Consider the following 23,960-nt stretch of genomic DNA (forward strand, 5'->3'; position numbering starts at 1 on the left):
CTATAGAGAGTTATGCAATTCTACAACCTATGGATTCAATCAATCAGTCCTGCCACATGCAGCCATGAGTGGTGGAGGATAATCAAACAATGAATGGAAGGAGGAGGCTCCACAGACATCCCCACCTTCCAGGGTTGACCTCCTAGATTGATAATGGTAGAACAAGGGATGTGGTGGGCCATGAAGTTACACATTGCGGGTGAATAAAATACTGCTGCTGTTGATGGTCCACGGTGCCTACAGGATGCCCAGTTTTGAGCTGTTATACTTATTCTGAATTTGTCTCATTTAACATGGTAGTAGTGCCACACAACACAGACACACATTCAGTTTGGCAGCAACTATGTACTTCAGGACTCAGTCAACTCAGTCAGAAGCTATGCTACTGAACCATTCTTGGTGATAGACATTGAAATCCCCCTCCTAAAATCCCTATCTTCAATGATGTGGAGTCCAGCGTTTTGTTGGAAAAGACAGGTCTGAACCATTTGGAACAATCTTCAGCCAGAAGTGTTGAATGGATGATTCACCTTGCCCCTGAGGTCTCAGCATCACAGATGCTAGACTTCAGCCAATTTGATTCACTCCATGCGATATCAAGAAATGGCTGAAATCACTGGATACAGCAAAGGTTTATGAACCCTGACAACATCCCTGTTGTCAGATATTCAAGTCATGTGCTCAAAACTAGCCATGTCTTTGGTCCCACTGTTTCAGCACAGCTGTAACACTGACATCTATCTGATAATGTGCAAAAGTGCCCAGGTATGCCCTGTCCACAAAAAGCAGGAAAAATTCAAACCTGCCAATTAATGCCCCAATGGTCTACTCTCAATTATCAGGAAAGTGATGGAAGGTGTCGTTGTCAGTGCTATCATGTGACTCATTCAGCAATAACCTGCTCAGTTTGGGTTCCGCCAGAGCCACTCAGCATCACACCTCATTTCAGTTTTGTTCCAAAAATGGACAAAAGAGTGCTGAATTAAAGAGATAAGTTGAGAGTGAGAGCCCCTTGACATCAAGGCCACATTTGATCATGTGCACATCAAGGATACCAAGCAAAATTGAAGTTAATGGGAAACGATGGAAAGTTCTTCACTGATTGGTGTCCTACCTAATGGAAAGGTTGTGGTTGCTGACATTGTAGCAACAGTAACAATACTTAAAAACATAATAAAGCATGAAACAAAAATAAAATAGAATATCTATTATTATATATCTGTCTGTTTGTTGGCAAACAAATTTTGAGGTCCTTGGGCCAATCTCAACCATCTTGGTGGGATGATACCCTGAGCCAAGGGGCATGTTGTAGGGCAGTTGACATCTCACCACCTTTACCCAGGGGGCGTTGGCCTCCTAGCAGAGGATCCTGCTGCCCTGTCTATACTGTGTCCCTGCTGACATTGTAAGTCAGACATGCTTTAAACAACCTTAACCATACATTTGAAGAAAGAATGCAACAAATTTACATCACACATCCTCAACTTTTTTTCCTATTTCATTTGCTTTCTTTTCATATTTTATTTGTTTTGTGCAAGTAATGTTCTGAAGCCTACACGTATTTACTTGGCAAGGTAATGCAACAGGTGGCACAACAGAGGCAGGAAAGATGAAGAGGCTAGAGAAGGAAGTTGACAGAAAGCAACAAAATGCAAGAAGAATCAGTGTTGCAAGTAAGAGACCAAGGGTGGAATCTTCCCAGATTAGCACGAAGTGTGGTAGCGCATGGAGAAACGGTCGGTTTACCTGCCGGCTGCAATGAGGGGTTTTTGCGCTGTATCATCCCATTCCCATTTCATTAATTATGCAGCCACAGGAAACACACAGTCTCACTGGTGGGTGGCCTCCAATTTGCCCATCATGCCTTTACCCCGTCACTTCCTCATGCAGAGTGCCAGATTTAAACTACAGCTGTGCACACACTTCAGGGCATTGGTGAGACCGCACCTCAAATACTGTGTGCAGTTTTGGGCTCCTTATTAAAGGAAGGATGTAAATGCATTGGAGGCGGTTCAAAGGAGGTTTACTAGGTTTAAACCTGCAATGAGTGGGTTGTCTTCTCAGGAAAGGTTGGGCAGACTGGGCTTGTTTCCACTGGAGTTTAGACGAGTGAGGGGGATTTGAATGAAGTATACAAAATCCTGAACAGCCTTGACAAGGTGGATGTGGAAAGGATGTTTCCTCTTGTGGGTGAGTACAGAACTAGGGGGCATTGTTTTAATATTAGAGGTCACCCTTTTAGAACAGAGATGAGGAGAAATGTTTTCTCTCAGAGGGTTGTGCAAATTTGGAACTCTCTGCCTCAGAAGGCGGGGTCATTGAGTATTTTTAAGGCAGAGGTAGATAGATTCTCGTTAGGCAAGGGAATCAAAGGTTATCGGGGGTGGATGGGAATGTGCAATTCGAAACACAAGCAGATCAGCCATGATCTTATTGAATGGCGGAGCAGGCTTGAGGGGCCGAATGGTCTACTCCTGTTTCTATTTCTTATGTTCTCAATGCTTGCAGCCCAGGGCTGCTCTAGTGAAGACATGGCCCCAAAAGCCATGAAGTGTGCAGCCACCTGATTCAGTGACGCATCCCTGGTTGCCTTCTGGACGCCGTGGAGGCTCGCCGCGATGTCCTCTACCCCTACTCTGGCCACAGGAAGCTCATCAATCTCACTACTCCGGCTTGGGAGGTGATGGCAGATGTGGTCAAAGCCAATGCTGCACACAAGAGGTTGGCCATCCAGTGCAGAAAACAGATAAATGATCTCATCTGTGCCACCAGGGTAAGCAATCATCTTAGCACTCTAAACTCACGAGGCCATCACACATTCACTGGCATTTCACTCACTGCCAGCACTAGGGACATCACCACTCACTCTCATACACACCCTCATATCTCCATCTGGCCTCCTCTTCCCTCACCATCTTGAGGCCACTTGCACAAATCAACATGAGTCTCCACACAGACCCTGGTATACCCACCTTCCCCACTACTGCTCTCTCCCTGCTGCCTCTTCCCTTGCCTGATGCCACTTCTCCCTCTTCCCCAAGCAAGCCCTAACCCTGCAGCCGTTGAAAAGCCACCCCCACCTTACAGCTGGTCTGATAGGTAGAGATCCGCCTGTGAACCCCCCTAAAAGTGATGTGGTGCTGCCTGCAAAGCCTGGCTCTGATGACCGCGAGTGTTGCCCAAAGCAAGGAAGGCAAACAAACCTCGCAGTTCCAAGCCAAATGCAGCTCACCAGGTGTACGTCGCTTATGCATAGCGGTGAAACACGTCGGCAAGAAATCACGCCGACGTGCCCAAATGATCTACCGTGGGATGATGATTCTGGCAAGCAGGGCTTATAATGAGATGCTAAAGTATTGAAATTAGGTTCCTGATGTGCAAAAACGCTGCCCACCACTGATGGGTGGAGAGGAGAATCACAAACTGGTTTCATGATGGGGAGAAACCAATTTTTGGTATAGTATGATTGCCACCATTAATTGAGCCACCTGACCCACTGAATGGGAGCAACATTAAAACATTTCTTGAAAAAAATTAGAAAATATAACAGCTGAATAGGATCACCTAGAAATCTCTCTATTTTGGCTCAATAATGAAGAACTTCATGAAATACTTAACGTATCATTGAACACTGAAAATACATCTTTGAACACTGAAAATTCAGGCAGTGCCACTGAAAATGCAGGAAGTGATACTACAGATGTTGCCTTTGACACTCATGATGAAATATTCAGAATATTATCAAATATTAAGAAGTAGTTGGGTGTAGATTTTGATCCTAAGGATATTGAGAGTGGCACTGAGGATGTAGAGGATGATTCCTAGAAATCATATAGTAAAAGTTGTGAATCTAATAAAGCTAGAGTCAAACCAAGTAAAGAAAAATAAAGCAAATGAAAGTAAATTCACCACAAAAATTAATATTTTTGTCAAATAATGCTTTGGAATATAATTTTATGTGAATTTAGGTATTTGTGCTTCATATTTGTGGAAGTAAAATTGGTAATTGAAGTAATTACGCGAAAAGTGGTAATTAAATGAATTGTTGAATGAAATCTCTTGGATATTCAGTCCCTATACCCATAGGACAAATATCTCAGCTTATTATTTCATAAAAAACATTTCTTACTCTTAATTTTAACTTTCATCCTTTTGTTTCCTGGACATAGGATGTGTAGCCCAGCTTGTTCATGTTGAAACAGCAACAAGTTATCTGCTTCATACAAATATTTCCAGCATCTAAAATAACCAAACAAAATGTACCTTTTTCTGGAGTAACTGCCTCTTTCTTTGGTTTCAATGGTTCAGGAACTGGCTTCTTAGGAACTTCTGGTACTTTAAGAAACAGTATTATGTTAAGATGCTTAAGATATGAAGCTTTATCATTAATATATCAAAGCAACAAGTTAAAATAACACAAGCACGCTTGGCAGAGAAAGTTAAGCCAAGGAGACATTGTGTATTTTCATATACACATACTGGGGGAAAGATTAGTTAAAATAAAACAAGATGGATGGCGCTGCATTGGACCTAAGCACTGAATGACAGAATCCTAATGGCCCACTGTGTCTGCACTGGCTCTCCAAATGAACATTATGACCTAATGCCATTGCCCTGCCTTTTCCTCGTGCCCCTGCACCCTGTTTTTATTCAAATAACAACGGAAACAACAAAGACACATCCTCCCTAGTTGACACTGCAAAGTCTTCCTCAGTAGTATCTGGGCACTTGTGCCAAAATTAGGAAAGTTGTCCCAAAGACTAGTCAAGCAAGAGCCTGATATAGTCATTACAGCCAATGTCCCAGACTCCTGCATCACCATCCCTGGCTTTCCCTGTCCCACCAGCAGGGCAGACTCATGAGAGGTGATGGCACAATGTTATATAGGAGTGAGGGAATGACTCTGGGAAACCTCAGCATTGACTCCAGCCCGCATGATGTTTCATGTGGGTGGATTTAATGCAACTGATGTAGGTTCAAGCAATAATCTACTCATTGATGCTCAGTTTGGCTTTCACCAGGACCATTCGGCTCCATGCCTCATTTCAGCTTTGTTCCAAACATGGACAAAAGATCACTGAATTCAAGAGGTGACGTGAGAGTGACTGCTCTTGACATAAAGGCTGCAATTGACCAGATGTGGCATCAAGGAACCCTAGCAAAATTGAACTCAATGGGAATCAGGGAAAAACTCTCCATTGGTTGGAATCATTCCCAGCATAAAGGAAGATGGTTGGAGTTTGTAGCAACAATAACAATACTTACAAACATATTAAGGCATAAAAATATTTAAATAGCAACATGATATTTGCTTCATACAAATGTTGCCAGAATTTAAAATAACAAAAAGAAACGTACCTTTTTCTGGAGTAACTACCTCTTTCTTTGGTTTCAATGGTTCAGGAACTGGCTTCTTAGGAACTTCTGGCACTTGAAGAAACAGTATAATGTTAAGACATTTAATATATGAAGCTTTATCATTAATATATCAAAGCAACAAAATAACATAAGCACGCTTGGCAGAGAAAGTTAACCCAAGTTGACACTGGTTATTTTCATACACATACTGGGGGAGAAATTGGTTAAAATAAAACAAGATGGATGGCACTGCATTGACCTAAGCACTGAATCACAGAATCCCAATGGCACAGGAGGCCATTCGGCCCATTGTGTCTGCACTGGCCCTCCAAATGAGCATTATGACCTAGTGCCATTGCCCTGCCTTTTCTCCGTACCCCTGCACCTTATTTTTATTCAAACAACAAAGACACATCCTCCCCAGTTGACGCTGCAAAGTCTTCCTCAGTAGCATCTGGGCACTTGTGCCAAAATTGGGAAAGCAAGATAAAGGCAAAATACTAGATGCTGGAAATCTGAAACAAAAACAAAAAATGCTGGAAAAACTCAGCAGGTCTGACAGCATCTGTAGAGAGAAAGACAGAGTTAACATTTCCAGTCCGTATGACTCTTCTTCAGAGCTAAAGGGAAGTAGAAATGTGGTGAAATATATACTGCTTAAGTGGGGTGGAATAGGTGAAGCTGGATAGAAGGCCAGCAACAAATAGGTGGAGGCAAAGGAGAGATTGCAAAAGATGTCATAAACAAAAGGATAAAGAGTTGTTAATAGCGGTGGTGCTGCCTAAAGGAGATGCTAATGGTGACATTAAGAGTGGAAAGCAGAATGTGATAATGGCAGGACAAGGGTAAGCAATCTGGAAAGACAGATGGCCCTAGTGGGGGTAGGGTGGGGGGGACGGGGTGGTGGTGGGAAAAAGGAATCGGAAAGGCAAAAGCTGGGGGTAAAACTGAATAAAAATGGAAATACATTTTTAAAGTAATAATGAAAGTGGGAAAGAAAAGTAAATAAATAAAAATTAAAAAATAAAAATGAATATAGAAAAAAGGGAGGGGATCAAAAAGGGGTGGGGATGGAGGAGAGTGTTCATGGTCCGAAGTTGTTGAACTCAATATTCAGTCCGGAAGGCTGTAAAGTGCCTAATCAGAAGATGAGGTGCTGTTCTTCCAGTTTGCATTGAACTTCACTGGGACATTGCAGCAGGCCAAGGACGGACATATGAGCACAAGAGCAGGATGGTGTGTTGAAATGGCAAGTGACAGGAAGGTCTGGGTCATGCTTGCAGACGGACTGTAGGTGTTCTGCAAAGTGGTCACCCAGTCTGCGTTTGGTCTCTCCAATACAGAGATGACCACATTGGGAGCAGCAAATGCAGTAGACCAAATTGAGGGAAGTGCTGAAAGACGTGACATCGGCTGTTTCAATTTCTCTGCTCCTCTGACCCACTCTAACCTGTCTCCTTCTAAACTCGCCACACTCCGTTCTCTCAGGTCCAACCCTAACTTTGTTATCAAACCTGCCGACAAGGGTGGTGCTGTTGCTGTCTGGCGTAGTGACCTCTACCTCACAGAGGCTGAGCGTCAACTCTCAGACACTGCCTCCTACCTCCCCCTGGACCATGACCCCACCATCGAACATCAAGCCATTGTTTCCAGGACTGTCACTGACCTCATCTCCTCTGGAGATCTTCCCTCCACAGCTTCCAACCACACAGTCCCCCATTCTCGGACAGCCCACTTCTACCCTCCTCCCCAAAATCCACAAACAGGACTGTCCTGGTAGGCTGATCGTGTCAGCCTGTTCCTGCCCCACGGAGCTCATTTCTTCTTATCTTGACTCCCCTTGTTCTCTCTCCCCTTGTCCAGTCTCTTCCCACCTACATCCGTGATTCCTCTGATGCGCTACATAATATCAACAATTTCCAGTTCCCTGGCCCTAACAGCCTCCTCTTCACCACGGACATCCAATCCTTCTACACATCCATCCCCCACCAGGATGGTCTGAGGGCTCGGTTTCTTTCTTGAACAGAGGCCCGAACAATCCCAATTCAACACCACTCTCCTCTGTCTGGCTGAATTTGTTCTCTCACTGAACAATTTCTCCTTAAACTTGTCTCACTTCCTCCAACTAAAAGATGTGGCTATGGGTCCCTGCATGGGCCCCAGTTATGCCTGTCTCTTTATGGGGTATATGAAACATTCCTTGTTCCAAACCTACTCAGGCCCCCTCCCACAGCTCTTTTATCAGTACATCAATGACTGTTTCGGCGTCGCTTCATGCTCTCATCTGGACCTGGAAAAAATTATCAATTTTGCTTTCAATTTCCACCCCGCCATCACTTTCACATGGTCCACCTCTGACACTTCCCTTTCCTGACCTCCCTGTTTCAATTTTTAGTGATAGACTGTCCACCAATACTCTTTACAAGCCCACCAACTCCCACAGATGCCTCGACTACAGCTCCTCACACCTTGCTTCCTGTAAGGACTCCATCCCATTCTCTCAGTTCTTCTGTCTCCGTCACATCTGTTCCGATGATGCCACTTTCCAAAACAGTGCTTCTGACATGTCTTCCTTTATCCTTAACCGAGGTTTCCCACCCATGGTGATTGACAGGACCCTCAACCATGCCCTCACACCTTCCTCTCCTTCCCAGAACCATGATAGGGTCCCCCTTGTCCTCACTTTTCACCCCACCAGCCGCCGCATCCAGCGCTTCACTCGCACTTCCCTCAATCTGGTTTACTGCATTCACTGCTCCCAATGTGGACTCCTCTACAGTGCAGAGACCAAACGCAGACTGGGTGACCGCTTTGCGGAACACCTACAGTCTGTCTGCAAGCATGACCCAGACCTTCCTGTCGCTTGCCATTTCAACACACCATCCTGCTCTCGTGCTCACATGTCCGTCTTTGGCCTGCTGCAATGTTCCAGTGAAGCTCAATGCAAACTGGAGGAACAGGACCTCATCTTCCGATTAGGCACTTTACAGCCTTCCAGACTTAACATTGAGTTCAACAATTTCAGACCATGAACTGTCTCCTCCATCCCCACCCCTTTTGTCTATATTCATTTTTATTTATTTATTTCCCCCCACTTATTTTCATTATTATTATTTTAAAAAGTATTTCCATTTTTATTCATTGTTTTATCATCAGCTTTTAACTTTTTCAATTTTTTTTCCCACCACCATCCCCTCTCCCCACACCACCCCCACTAGGGCCTTCTGTCACTTTCCAGAGTGCTTACCCTGGTCCTGCCATTATCACAATCTGCTTTCCACTCCTAATGTCACCATTAGCATTTCCTCTAGCCAGTACCACCACTATTAACAACCCTTTGTCCTTTTGTTTATGACATCTTCAGCAATCTCTCTTTTGCCGCCACCTATTGGTGGCCTTCTATCCAGCTTCACCTATTCCAAAACAAAAACAGAATTACCTGGAAAAACTCAGCAGGTCTGGCAGCATCGGCGGAGAAGAAAAGAGTTGACTTTTCGAGTCCTCATGACCCTTCAACAAAACTGTTGAAGGGTCATGAGGACTCGAAACGTCAACTCTTTTCTTCTCCGCCGATGCTGCCAGACCTGCTGAGTTTTTCCAGGTAATTCTGTTTTTGTTTTGGATTTCCAGCATCCACAGTTTTTTGTTTTTATCTGTGTTTTCACCTGTTCCACTCCACTTAAACTGTATATATTGCACCACATTTCTGCTTCCCTTTAACTCTGAAGAAGAGTCGTATGGACTGGAAATGTTAACTCTGTCTTTCTCTCCACAGATGCTGTCAGACCTGCTGAGTTTTTCCAGCATTTTTTGTTTTTGTTGTGTTAAGTCAAGCAAGAGCCTGACATGGTCATTATAGCCGATGTCCCAGACTCCTGCATCATCATCCCTGGCTTTCTCTGTTCCACCAGCAGGGCAGACTCATGAGAGGTGATAGCACAATGTTATATAGGAGTGAGGGAGTGACTCTGGGAAACCTCAACATTGGCTCCAGCTTGCATGATGTTTCATGTGGGTGGATTTAATGCAGTTGATGCAGGATCAGCTCACGGTTAGAGAACTGGTTGGAAAACCACATCACTTCTGAGGATGTGAAAGAAGGGTGGTTTTACAGAAACAATCCAAACCTGCTGATGAATGCCCCAACAGTCTACCTTCAATCATCAACAAAGTGATGGAAGGTGTCATTGATAGTGTTATGAAGCGTCTCTTACTCAGCTTTGTTCCAAACATGGACAAAAGATCACTGAGTTCAAGAGATGAGGTGAGAGTGACTGCCCTTGACATGAAGGCCGCAATTGACCGGGTGTGATATCAAGGAATCCTAGCAAAATTCAATTCAATGGGAATTGGGGAAAAACTTTCCACTGGTTGAAATCATTCCCAGCACAAAGGAACATGGTTGCAGTTGTTGGAGTTTGTAGCAACAATAACAATACTTACAAACATATTAAAGCATAAAAATATTAATATTTAAACAGCAACATGGTATTTGCTTCATACAAACGTTTCCAGTATTTAAGATAAAAAGAAATGTACCTTTCTCTGGAGTAACTGCCTCTTTCTTTGGTTTCAATGGTTCAGGAACTGGCTTCTTAGGAACTTCTGGCACTTGAAGAAACAGTATAATGTTAAGACATTTAAGATATGAAGCTTTATCATTAATATATCAAAGCAACAAAATAACACAAGCACGCTTGGCAGAGAAAGTTAACCCAAGGTGGCATTGTCAATTTTCATGTACACATACTGGGGGAGAAATTGGTTAAAATCAAACAAGATGGATGGCGCTGCCTTGACCTAAGCACTGAATCACAGAATCTCAATGGCACAGGAGGCCATTCGGCCCATTGCATCTGCGCTGGCCCTCTAAGTGAGCATTATGACCTAGTGCCATTGCCCTGCTTTTTCCCCATACCCCTGCACGTTGGGTAGAATTTTCTGGATGGTGGAGTGTGAATGGGTGGACACGGACCCGATCACCACTCTCAATCAGGTCTGCGCCGCCGTTTTATGCAGGCTGGCCAATTAAGGCCCGCCCAGTGTACTTCACGACTCCTGTGCATAATGGGAGTGCTCAGCCCGCCGGGTCCAATGGCAACCCGATGGCCTGTATAAAGGAAGGCCTGGCAGCCTTGGAAAGGCTGCTCACAATGGCTGGTCGAAGGGCTCTGCAGAGGGGCAATGGAGGTTATGCAAGTCCGGAGGGTAGGCCATCAGTGCAGGCCAGGCCGGAGGGTAGGCCAGTGTGCCCCTCGTTTTTCCAATGACTGCCTTACTGCCCTCCTCAAGGAGGTGGCAGCACAGTTGGAGGTGCTGGTTCCTCAGGACGGGAGGAGGAGGCTCCCCAACATGATGAAACTTGCCTGGGGAGGAGGTGGCGGGGGTGGTGAGCTCCCGCGACATGGTGCGGTGCAGTTGGATCCAGTGTCGCAAACGCTTCAACTACTTGGAAGGGTGAGGATATCGTTGGCATTGGTCACTTAGCCTAGCAGGTCGGCTTTCCCCTCTGCTGCCCCCTACCCCCCCCAAGCCTGAGTGTAGTGACTGCATTGAATCATTGATGGCATGTGTCCTTTACTGGGTGGGCCAGCAGATATTGGTTGTGCCGAAGTCAGCCTGAAAGGGCGGTGAACAGACGGGTTCTGCAGCTGCAGCATGTGGTACACTGAGACCCACATGACTGTTTTGGGGGAAAACTGGAGGAGCTGCATCTAGGCACAGTGCTGGAACTGCAGGATATCTCCAAATCAGCGTGACGACATGCTGGGAGGGGAGCTGCAAGGTGGCATGGCAACGAACCATCTACTGCCCTCTGTGCTCCACATGCTTGCGCCTCCTTGCTATGGAAGGATATCCTATGTGGTGCCTAATGTGATGTAGGCAGCATGTGGCTTGCGGGGGGGGGACGACGACGAAAGGCCTAGCACCTTTGTGTGAGTGTTCGGCAGCAGCAGGATAAGGAGGCATTGGAGCCCTGATATGTCCCACTCTGGTTGGGATGGGCTGTCCGCGAAGAGAGTCCATGTACAGTTTGCACAAATCAATGCTCTTCTCTCATTTTCAGAAGAATGCTCATAATGTTGCAGAGCGTGCGATGATTGGCGGCGGACTGGCGCAGTTAGACATTCTCAGCCAGTTTGAGCAGGAGGCTCTGGATTTGGAGAGTTGCCATGCGCCCAGGTCCACTGGTGTCGGTGAGGCTGGGGTGTCACGGCCAGGTATGTTTGCCCAGCAGTGAGGTCAGTGTTGTTTTCCCAACAGCCATAGCAGTGTTGAATGTTAAGTGATTTAATTTTGCAATCTGGCTTGACCATTGCTTATGGAAGGATGAACGCATAATGATCTGGGGGACAGGGATGCACTTTGTCATTGTCTCCATGTTAACTGGTCCAATGTCCTTGTTCTTCCTTTCAGCATCAGCGGAGCAGGGCCGGGAGGAGAAGCAGCAGAGGCCCCCTCTGACACCTGAGGGCTCTGAAGTATCTCACCAGCGTCACACCATCTCTGCCAGGCAGGCACCAGCACAGATGCTACCACATCAGTGGGAGTTAGAACATTGGCTAGTGTCCCGGGGCACAGCGGTGAGGGCAATTCACAGTTGCTGGAGGAGCTGGCAGAGACATAGAGTGCCCATGGCACCAGCAGTTGGAGGACTGCAGGCATATGCTCAGTGGGTGCCTGATGATGTGCCTTTGGAGTCATCCGCAACGCAGCATGGGCATGAAATGCGGTCGGGTGTGCGGGAGCATCTGGGGGAGATACATGAGGCTATGCTGGCTTGGTTTCCGTGGTGGAGGAGTCTATGCAAACAATTGCCGAAGCAATGAGCCACATGTCTGAGCGCCACGCTTCCTCCATGGAGAGAATGGAGACTCTTATGGAGAGGGTCCTCCAGGAGACCCATCAGGGCTTCCTGGGGATGCGTTCTGATCAGCAATCCCTCACATTGGCATTGACCTCAGCTGGTGAGTGCCAGTGTGGGAGATGGTGTGGGCACCAAGTTTCCCAGCTCAGTGCTCATCCATCCAGGCAGCAGGGAGATCTGAATCGACCTCACGTTGGTGCAGCAGCTGCCTGTCATCTCTGCGGGCACCTCTCAGGGCACTCCAGATGAGGGTGTAAGCTACTCCGCCCCTCTCCCAGTGACTGTAGCATCCGGTGAGGCTGCGACAACTGGGGAGTGCCAGCTGTGGAACTGGCAGATCCCTCCCAGGAGGGGCCAGCATAGGTTCCACAGGCCAGAGGATAACCGCCAAGGTCATCGAGGCTAACAGGACAGCACAGTGAGTAGGCTGTCTCAGATGCCACTCCCAGCGATGGGGCAGCACTAAAATGTAGCACCCGGAAACGTAAACATAAGGCACCTTAGGGACACCACAGGTTTATCACTGGTGCTTTTGTGTTGGCCCGAGATGAGGTCTTTATGATTTGCTTTGAATTGGAACACCCTTGTCATTTTGTTTCATTAAGTTTCTTTGCCTGTGATATTAAATTCAGAAATGTAACCATGCCTGAGGGTGCCTCTTTTCTTCTGCATGTATATGGTTTCCAAAAATGTTAGGAGTGATTTGTGGGACATTCAGTTTTATTAAAATACCCTTAGTTACTGTTCCTAACCTGGAAGATTTGGCACTTAGGCATTGAGTATGGAGCCTATAGCCCAGGCTTGTCCTGGAGGTCCATCTGTGGTATGTTAACTGAAGGTTTGTTGGATTAAAGTCTCCCAGGTGTCCCTGCCTCCCTGCAGTGTGCCCGGGTCAGCGTCTACCCCTTCATCATTTCCCTGTGCATGCTCATCCTCAAACTCACTGCTGGACTCATCGTATGCAGCCGTAGCCACTGCGTCGACGTCTTCATAGTCCACTGTATCCCCCCTTTTCATCGCAAGATTGTGGAGAGCGCAGCATGCAACCACTATCACCGACACACGATCTGGGGGGTACTGGAGTGTGCCCACCGAGTGGTCCAGGCATCAGAAGCGCATCTTGAGAAGACTGATGGTTCTCTCCACCACAGTCCTTGTGGAGGCCTCCTATTGTACCGGTGTTCAGCTTCTGTTCTTAGATGGCAGAGGAGCTTCATGAGCTACCTTCTGAGGGGATAGCCCTTGTCACCCAGCAGCCATCCATCAAGCCGAGCCAAAGCACTGAAGAGCCCCGGCACTTGGGAGTATCTGAGGATATAGGCATCATGGGAGCTGCCTGGGTACCTTACACAGACTTGTAGAATCAGGATCCTGTGATCACACACTATCTGCACGTTCATGGAGTGGAAGCCCTTCCTGTTGATGAAGGCACTGGGCTCACCTGTTGGCAACTTAATGGCCACATGTGTGCAGTCGATTGCACCCTGGACGTGGGGGAAGCCAGCAATGGCCGCAAAGCCTCTGGCTCGCTGTATTTGGTTTACCTGGTCCCAAAGGAAGTAGATGAAGGTCAAGGCATGCCTAAACAGAGCATCTGTAACCTGCTTGACACAAATGTGGACAGCTGATTGGGAGACACTGCGAAGATCACCCACCGACCCCTGGAAAGAGCCAGAGGCTAAGAAGTTGAGGGCAACTGTGACCTTTAGAGCCACTGGCACAGCGTGTCCACCCACAGTTCGCAGAGATCTCAGGCCCAATCATCTGGCAGATGTAGTTGACTGTCTCCCTTGGGAGACGGAGCTTCATTCAGCATCGCACCTCAGACATATTGAGGTAGCTGCTTCGCCGCCTGTATACCCTGGCAGCAGGATAGTGGCGTCTTCTGCGGCCCCTTCCACCTAGGTCTACCTCTTAGCCCCTTGTGTCTGCACCTATCCTCCCAAAGGTGGCTCCCCTGGAGCACTCCTGGCCTCCTCCCCCTTCTAGTCCTCCCTTCCTCCTCAGAGGAGGTGCCTCCAGTGGAGAGTTCAGCTCCTATTCCCAGGCTATGGGAAGGCTTCCTGAAACCTGCAGGCTCAAAGAAGATTCCTCACTGCAGAGTGCTGACCTGAGGGTTAAGAGTCCAGATAAAGCAGCAGGTATGCATAGAGAAGTATTGCAGATCACAGAGGTAAGTTTCAAAAGTTTTGTAAATCAGTACTTGAGAGAGCACAAATGACCCCAGTGAGCTCTCTTATCCTGCCCGTGGATGAGGTTTATACAAATGTGTCCTACCCACCTGCCCGTTGCGCCCGGGTGCCGACCCGAAGATTGCATGGGCGCCGAAAAATCGGCGTCGATTGGCGAGTCAAGGGCCTTAAGTGGCCCGTTAATTAATGGCGGGTGCGCAGCAGATATCATTGCGCGCCTGCCCAATGAAATATTGCAATGGCCCATGGTGACGTCGGAATGCTCGCTCGACATCACTGCGCGTCATTTTATGCGTGGAGCCTGGCCCCGCACACCAATGGGAAAACTCTGCCCCTTGTTTTTATTCAACCAACAAAGACACATCCTCCCCAGTTGATGCTGCACAGTCTTCCTTAGTAGCATCTGGGGACTGTCCCAAAGACTAGTCAAGCAAGAGCCTGACATGGTCATTACAGCTGATGTCCCAGACTCCTGCATCACCATTCCTGGCTTTCCCTGTTCCACCAGCAGGGCAGACTCATGAGAGGTGACAGCACAATGTTATATAGGAGTGAGGGAGTGACTCTGGGAAACCTCAGCATTGACTCCAGCTCGCAAGATGTTTCATGTGGGTGGATTTAATGCAATTGATGCAAGTTCAGCTCACCGGTTGGAGAACTGGTTGGAAAACCGCATCACTTCTGAGGGTGTGGAAGAAGGGTGGTTTTACAATCAGAAACAATCCAAACCTGATGAATGCCCCAACAGTCTACCTTCAGTCATCAACAAAGTGATGGAAGGTGTCATTGATAGTGTTATGAAACAACTCTTACTCAAGCAATAATCTGCTCATTGGTGCTCGGTTTGGCTTTCACCAGGACCACTCAGCTCAATGCCTCATTTCAGCTTTGTTCCAAACATGGACAAAAGATCACTGAATTCAAGAGGTGAGGTGAGAGTGACTGCCCTTGACATGAAGGCCGTAATTGACCGGGTGTGATATCAAGGAGTCCTAGCAAAATTGAACTCGATGGGAATCAGGGAAAAACTCTCCACTGGTTGGAATCATTCCCAGCACAAAGGAAGATGGACGCAGTTGCTGGAGTTTGTAGCAACAATAACAATACTTACAAACATATTAAAGCATAAAAATATTAATATTTGAATAGCAACATGGTATTTACTTCATACAAATGTTTCCAGTATTTAAAATAAACAAAAAGAAATCTACCTTTTTCTGGAATAACTGCCTCTTTCTTTGGTTTCAATGGTTCAGGAACTGGCTTCTTAGGAACTTCTGGCACTTTAAGAAACAGTATGATGTTAAGATGCTTAAGGTACAATGTTTTATATCATTAAGATATCTAAGCAACAAGTTGAAATAACAGAAGCATATTTGTCAGAGAAGTTCAACTCAAGATGATATGTTTGTCTATTCTCATGTACTAATACTGGGGGAGAAACGGATTAAAATCAAACAAGGTGGGCCACCCGGCATTGACCTATGCAACAATAATGATAAAGACACATCTAGTCAAGTTGACACTGCAAATTCTTCCTTGTTAACATCTAGGGACATGTGCCAAAATTAGGGAAACTGTCCCACAAACTAGTCAAGCAACATAGACATATTCACTGAATCATACCACACAGCCAGTGACCCAGACTCCTACATTACTATCCTCGGTTATGTCCTGTCTCATCAGCAGGACAGCTGCACCAGAGGTGGAGGCACAGTGGCATACAGTAGGAACAGAGTGATCCTGGGAGCTCACAACATTGACTCCATACCCCATGAAGTCTCATGGTATCAGGTCAAACATGGCTAAGAAAATTTCCTGCTGATTATCACCTACGACCCTCCCTTAGCTGATGAATTAGTAATCTTTCATGTTGATTACCATTTGGAGCACTGAGGCCGGCAAGGGTGCAGAATGTATTCTAGGAGGGGGATTTTAATGACTATCACCTAGAGTGGCTAGGGAGCATCACCACTGACAGAGCTGAATAAGCCCTGAAGGACATCACTGCTGCAAAACTGGGCCTGTGTGCATGTGTGTGGCACTACCACCATGTTAAACTGGATAGATTCAGAACAGATCTGGCTGCTCAAATCTGGGCGACCTTGCAGTACTATGGACTGTCAATAACAACAGTATTGTAGTCAACCGCAAACTGTAACCTCATTGCCTGCCACAGTCCTTGCTCTACCATTACCATCAAGCCAGGGGATGTACCCTGGTTCAATATGAAACACAGGAGAGCATGCCAAGAGAAGTACAAGGAACACCTAAAAATGAGGTGTCAACCCAATGAAGCTACAACACAGGACTACATGCATGCGAAACAGTTGAAGCAGCTTGCTACAGAGATAAAGCAATTCAATAACCAATGGAATCAATCAAAGCTCTGCAGTTCTACCTCATGCAGCCATGAGTGTTTGGAAAGGGCTAGGAATCTAATTTCAAGCACATCAGATAAAGGGACGACAATGAGAAAGGGGACGGGAAATACAGGACTGAAGGTGTTGTATCCGAATGCACGCAGTATACGAAATAAGGTAAATGAGCTTGTGGTGCAGATTGAAATTGGCAGGTATAATGTGGTAGGCATTACGGAGACATGGCTGCAAGGGGATCAGGACTGGGAGCTAAATATCCAAGGATATACATCCTATCGAAAAGATAGGGAGGTTGGCAGAGGGGGTGGGATTGCTTTGTTAGTAAGAAATGAAATTAAATCAATAGCAAGAAAAGATATAGGGTCAGATGATGTAGAATCTGTGTGGGTAGAGTTGAGGAACCGCAAAGGTAAAAAAACCATAATGGGATTTATGTAAAGGTCTCCGAACAGTAGTCAGGATGTGGGGCACAAGATACACCAGGAAATAGAAAAGGTGTGTAAGAAAGGCAAGGTTACAGTGATCATGGGGGATTTCAATATGCAGGTAGACTGGGAAAATCAGGTTGGTAGTAGATCCCAAGAAAAGGAATTTGTGGAATGTCTATGAGATGGCTTTTTGGAGCAGCTTGTGGTGGATCCCACTAGGGAACAGACAATTCTAGATTTAGTGATGTTTAATCAGGCAGATTTGATAAGGGAGCTTAAGGTGAAGGAACCCTTAGGAGGAAGTGACCATAATATGATAGAATTTACCCTGCAATTTGAGAGGAAAAAACTGGAATCAGATGTAACAGTATTACAGTTGAATAAAGGCAACTACAGAGGCATGAGGGAGGAGCTGGCCAGATTTGACTGGGAGATGAGCCTAACAGGAAAGACATTGGAACAGCAATGACAGGAGTTTCTGGGAGTAATTTGGGAGATACAGCAAAAATTCATCCCTAGGAAGAAGCAGCATACTAAAGGGAGGACGAGGCAACCATGGCTGACAAGGGAAGTCAGGGACAGCATAAAAGCTAAAGAGAAAGCATAAAATGCGGTGAAGAGCAGTGGGAAACCAGGGGATTGGGAAGCCTGTAAAGACCAACAGAGGACAACTAAAAAAGAAATAAGGAGGGAGAAGATTAAATATGAGGGTAAACTAGCCAGTAATATAAAAGAAGATTGCAAGGGATTTTTAGAGATATAAAGGATATGAAAGAGGCAAAGTGGACATTGGGCCGCTGGAAAATGATGTTGGAGTAGTAGTAGTGGGGAACAAAGAAATGGCGGAGAGACTGAATAGGTACTTTGCGTCAGTCTTCACAGTGAAAGACACGAGTGACATCCCCAAAGTTCAAGAGAGTTGGGGGGGGGTGGGGGGGGGGGGGGGGGGGGGGGGGGGGGGGGCAGGGCTGAGTATGGTGGCCATTACCAAGGAGAGGGTGCTAGGAAAACTGAAAGGTCTGAAGGTGGATAAATCACCTGGACCAGATGGAATACACCCCAGAGTTCTGAAGGAGAAAACTGAAGAGATAGTGGAGGTGTTAGTGGTGATTTTTCAGGAATCACTGGAGTCAGGGAGGGTCCCAGGGGACAGGAAAATCACTAACGTAACCCCACTGTTTAAAAAGGGAGTGAGGCAAAAGACAGGAAATTACAGGCCGATTAGCCTGACCTCGGTCGTTGCAAAAACTTTAGAGTCCATTATTAAGGATGAGATTTCAGAATACTTGGAAGTGCATGGTAAAATTGGGCAAAGTCAGCATGGTTTCATCAAGGGGAGGTCATGCCTGACAAATCTGTTAGAATTCTTTGAGGAGGTAATGAATAGGTTAGACAAAGGAGAGCAAATGGATGTTATCTACTTGGACTTCCAGAAGGCCTTTGACAATGTGCCGCACAAGAGGCTGCTCAGTAAGATAAGAGCCCATGGGTGTTAGAGGCAAGTTACTAGCATGGATAGAAGATTGGCTCTCTGGCAGGAGGCAGAGAATGGGGATAAGGGGGTCCTTCTCAAGATGGCAGCCGGTGATTAGTGGAGTTCTGCAGGGGTCAGTGTTGGGACCACAACTTTTCACTTTATATATTAATGATCTAGATGAAGGAACTGAGGGCATCCTGGCTAAGTTTGCAGATGATACAAAGATAGGTGGAGGAACAGGTAGTATTGAGGAGGCAGGGAGTCTGCAGAAGGATTTGGACAGTTTAGGAGAATGGGCAAAGAAGTGGCAGATGGAATACAACGTGGGGAAGTGTGAGGTCATGCACTTTGGTAGGAAGAATAGAGGCATAGACTATTTTCTAAATGGGGAGAGAATTCAGAAATCTGGAGTGCAACGCGCTTGGGAGTCCTAGTCCAGGATTCTCTTCAGGTTAACTTGCGGGTTGATACAGTAGTTAGGAAGGCAAATGCAATGTTGGCATTTATTTCGAGAGGACTAGAATATAAAAGCAGGGATGTGCTGCTGAGGCTTTATAAGGCTCTGGTCAGACCACATTTAGAATATTGTGAGCAACTTTGGGCTCCGTATCTCAGGAAGGATGTGAGGGCCCTGGAGAGGGTCCAGAGGAGGTTCATGAGAATGATCCCAGGAATGAAAGGCTTAACATATGAGGAACGTTTGAGGACTCTGGGTCTATACTCGATGGAGTTTAGAAGGATGAGGGGGGATCTGATTGAAACTTACAGGATACTGAAAGGCCTGGATAGAGTGGACGTGGGGAAGATGTTTCCATTAGTAGGAGAGACTAAGACTCGAGGGCACAGCCTCAGAGTAAAGGGAAGACCTTTTAGAACAGAGATGAGGAGAAACTTCTTTAGCCAGAGAGTGGTGAATCTATGCAATTCATTGCCACAGAAGGCTGTGGAGGCCAGGTCATTGAGTGTATTTAAGACCGAGATAGATAGGTTCTTGATTGGTATAGGGATCAAGGGTTACGGGGAGAAGGCGGGAGAATGGGGTTGAGAAACTTATCAGCAATGATTGAATGGCAGAGCAGACTCGATGGGCCGAATGGCCTAATTTCTGCTCCTATGTATTATGGTCTTATGGAGCGGTGGTGGCAACGAAACAAATATCGGGTGGAAGAGGTTCCACAAGCATCCTCACCCAATAGAAAAAAAGTAAAAACTGGGAAATGAGAGTGCCGCTCCAAACTGGTACTGTATACCTTAAAAAAGACCGCCAGTTTTTACTGTTTTTTCGTTTTGAGCAACCACAATGATGGCAGAGCCCAGCACGTCAATGCAAAAGACAGCACTGAAGTGTTTGCAATCATCTCAGCCCCCTCCTGAGGTCACAGCATTGTTTGAGCCAAAATGATTCACTCCCATGATATCAAGAAATGGCTGGAGGCATTGGATAGAGCAACAATTGTTAGGTTCCTATGACAACCCCGAGTTGTAGCACTCAACTCTTGTGCTCCAGAACTTGCTGCATTCTTGACAAGCTGTTCCAACACAGCTACGACACTGGCATCTAGCTTACAATGTACAAAATTTCAAAGGTGTGTCCTGTCCACAAAACCCAGGAAAAACCCATATCGGCCAATTATTGCCCTAACAGTATACTCTCAATCATAAGCAAAATGATGCAAGGTGTAGTTGACAGTACCATGAGGCAACACTTGGTGATAAACTGCTCACTCATGCTTAGCTTGGGTTCTACCAGTTGCCACTCCACTCCTAGCCTCATTAGAGCTTTGGTCCAAACATGGACAACAGGGCTGAATTCAAGAGCTGGGTGAGAATGACAGGCCTTGACATGAAGGCCACATTTGAGCGAGTGTGGTATCAAGGACCCTTAGCAAAATTGAAGTCAGCAGGGAGAAACCCTCAGGTAAAAGCAAAATACTGCGAATGCTGGAATTCTGAAATAAAAACAGAAAGTGTTAGAAAAACTCAGCAAGTCTGGAAGCATCTGTGGAGAGAGAAAAAGAGTCAACGTTTTGAGTCCATATGACTCTTCTTCAGTGAAGAAAGCCCTCCAATGGTTGGAATCATACTTAGCATTAAGGGAGCTGGTTGTGATTGGAGTATATATATATATATATATATATATATATATACACATAAAGCAGGAAAGATAAAAATAAAATATTAATATTTAAACAGCAACATAGTACTTGCTTCATATAAGTATTTCCAGCATCTAAAATAACAAAAATAAATGTACCTTTTTCTGGAGTAACTGCCTCTTTTTTTGGTTTCAGTGGTTCAGGAACTGGCTTCTTAGGAACCTCTGGCACTTTAAGAAACAATGTAATGTTAAGATGTTTAAGATATAATGCTTTTATCATTAAGATATCTGGCCAACAAGTTAAAACAACACGAGCATAGTTGGCAGAGAAAATCAACCCAAGGCAACATTATGTATCCTCATGTGCACATACTGGGGAAGAAACTAAAATAACAAATAATAATAACATAATAATATAATAAGCTAATAAATTAAAATAAAACCAGATGGACCACACAGAATTATCCAGACAACCACAATAAACAAAGACACATCCTGTACCGTCGATCCTGCAATGTCATTGCCACAAATATATGGATACTTGTACCATAATTTGGAGAGCTATTTCACAGACGAGTGAAGCATCAGCCTGACATAAACATACTCACCGAATCATACCTTACAGCCAATGTCCCAGACTCCTGCATCACCAGCCCTGGGTATGTCCTGTCCCACCAGCTGGACACACCATAGTGGTAGCACAGTGGTATAATATATGGAGGAAGTGACCTTGGGAGCCCTCAACATTGACCCCAGACCTCATGAGCTTTCACATCAGCAGGTAAGGAAACCTCATGCTGACTGCCTCCTACCACCCTCCTCAGCTGATTAATTCATATTCCTCCAGAACACTTTTAGAAGAAGCATTGAGGGTAGCATGAGCACAGAATGTATACTCAGGGTAGGATTTCATTGCCTATCATCAACAATGGCTCAGTAGCATCTCTACTGATCAAGCTGGCCTGCCCTGAAGGACATAGCTGATGCCAATCTGGGCCTGTGTGTGTTGTATGGCACTATTACCATGCTAAATGGGATAGATTCAGAACACAGCTAGTTGCTTAAAATTGGGCATCCATGAGCCAATGTGAGTCATCAACAGCACCAGTATGTATTTAACTGCAATTTATAACCTCATGGCCTGCTACATCCCTCACTCTCCCGTTACCATCAAGTCAGGAGATCAATCGTGGTTCAATAGGAGGGCAGGAGGGCATGCCAGGAGCAGTACCACACCAACCTAAAAATGAGGTGCCAACCTGGCGAAGCTACAACACGGCACTACATTCATGCCAAAAGGTGGGAGAAGTTTGCTATAGAGTTAATCCATTGCACAACCAATGAATCAGATCAAATCTATACAGTTCTGCCACATTCACTCATGAGTAGTAGTGGACAATGAAACAAATAATGGGAGGAAACTCCACAAATATCCCAATCCTCAATGATGGGAAGCCCAGCACATCTGTGGAAAAGACAGAGCTAAAGCATTTGCAACCATCTTCAGACAGAAACTTCAAGTGCCTGATCCATCTTAGTCTGCTCCAGAGGTCCCAGAATCACAGGTAATAGTCTTCAGCCCATTCAATTCACTCCACCTGATATCAAGAAAAGGCTGAAGGTACTGGATACAGCAACAGTTATGGGTCCTAACAACATCTTGGTTGCAGTACTCAAGGCTTGTGCTCCAGAGCTACCATGTTCCAGCCAACCTGTTCCAGCACAGTTACAACATTGGCCTGTACCCGACAATATGCAAAAATGCCCAGGTATGTCCTGTCCACAAAAAGCAGGAAAAATCCAATCTGGTGAAATACTGTCCCAAAAGTCTACTTCCAATTAACAGCAAAGTGATAGAAGGTGTTGTTGACAGTGATATCAAGTGACACTTAGCAATAATTTGTTTAGTGATGCTCAGTTCGCAGTCTGCCTGGGCCACTCAGCTCCAGGGAAAAAGAGCTGAATTCAAGAGGTGAAGTGAGAGTGTCTGCCATTGACATCAAGGCTTGCTTTAACCGAGTGTGGCATCAAGGAGCCCTTACAAATTTGAAGTCAATGGGGGAAACTCTCCACTGGCATAAAGGAAGATGGTTGTGGTTACTGGAGGCCAATCATCTCAACCCCAGGGTTCACTGCAGGAGTTCCTCATGGTAGTGTCCGAGGTCCAACCACATTCAGTTACTTCATCAATGATCTTCTCTCCAACATATGGTCAGAGGTGGGTATGTTCGTTGATGACTGCACAGTGTTCAGTATCATTCACAACTCTTCAGATATTGAAACAGTCTATGCCCACATGCATCAAGACCTTGACTTGGGCTGATGATAGGCAACTAAAATCTACACCACACAAGTGCCAGGCAATGTCCATCTCCAACAAGAGAAAAACTAATCATCTCTCCTTGACGTTCACCAGCCTTACGATCACTCAATTCCCTACCATCAACTTCCAGGGATTACCAATGACCAGAAACTTAACTGCAAAAGCTGTATAAATACTGTGGTTACAAGAGCAGATCAAGGGCTATAAATTCTGTGATGAACCAAAGCCTGTCCACCACATGGTATAAATCAGGAGTGTGAGGGAATATTCTCCACTTGCCTAGATGAGAGCAGTTCCCACAACACTCAAGAAGCCTGACACTATCTAAGAAAACATAGCCCACTTGATTAACACCTCATCCACCACCTTAAACATTCACTCCATTCATCACAGGTGTACAATGGCACACTAAGCATAGGCATCACATTGCACTGAATGTCAAGGAGTATAGAGGTGCTCAACAGAAACTTAGCACAGGGCTTTGGACAGGCCTTTGGGCCCATTCTTTCCAACATGGAATGGGTGCTCACCTCCATCAGGATACTTGTGGAACTCACTGTGATACATTTCTGAGGGCCAAGTGGGCCAATATCCCAACTTCTATTGCAGCATAAGCAGCTTCCATCAAAGGTTTAAGTGCTGTAGTGGAAGCTCAGGTACTGTAATCATGGCTTTGATACAACTGCTCAAAGTGCTTCCTGGAAGTCACAGCAGTCCATTAATCTGTTGTCTAACAAATCAGTAGGATTGCTGAAGAGCTGCCCCGCCAGAGTGGCAGAGGCTCATGAGAGTGCAGTGGAACTTCTCTCTGAAGAATACAGCATTCTTGTTCCCA

The 23,960-nt window shown here is 45.8% G+C and overlaps 1 protein-coding gene across 1 annotated transcript in view; it reads right to left on the reverse strand.

Moving 5' to 3' along the window:
• The window catches only part of ttn.1 (titin, tandem duplicate 1), a 685,821-nt gene that overhangs the window by 164,162 nt on the left and 497,699 nt on the right, over positions 1-23,960 (reverse strand). The window contains exons 157-161 of the mRNA XM_041201521.1: positions 20,959-21,030; positions 15,630-15,701; positions 9,898-9,969; positions 5,359-5,430; positions 4,264-4,335 (exon numbers count right to left, since the gene is read on the reverse strand). Coding sequence (XP_041057455.1) covers positions 4,264-4,335; positions 5,359-5,430; positions 9,898-9,969; positions 15,630-15,701; positions 20,959-21,030 — 360 coding nt within the window. The remainder of the gene's footprint in view (positions 1-4,263; positions 4,336-5,358; positions 5,431-9,897; positions 9,970-15,629; positions 15,702-20,958; positions 21,031-23,960) is intronic.

This window comes from Carcharodon carcharias, chromosome 12 (genome assembly GCF_017639515.1).
Source record: "Carcharodon carcharias isolate sCarCar2 chromosome 12, sCarCar2.pri, whole genome shotgun sequence".
NCBI classification, from domain to species: domain Eukaryota; kingdom Metazoa; phylum Chordata; class Chondrichthyes; order Lamniformes; family Lamnidae; genus Carcharodon; species Carcharodon carcharias.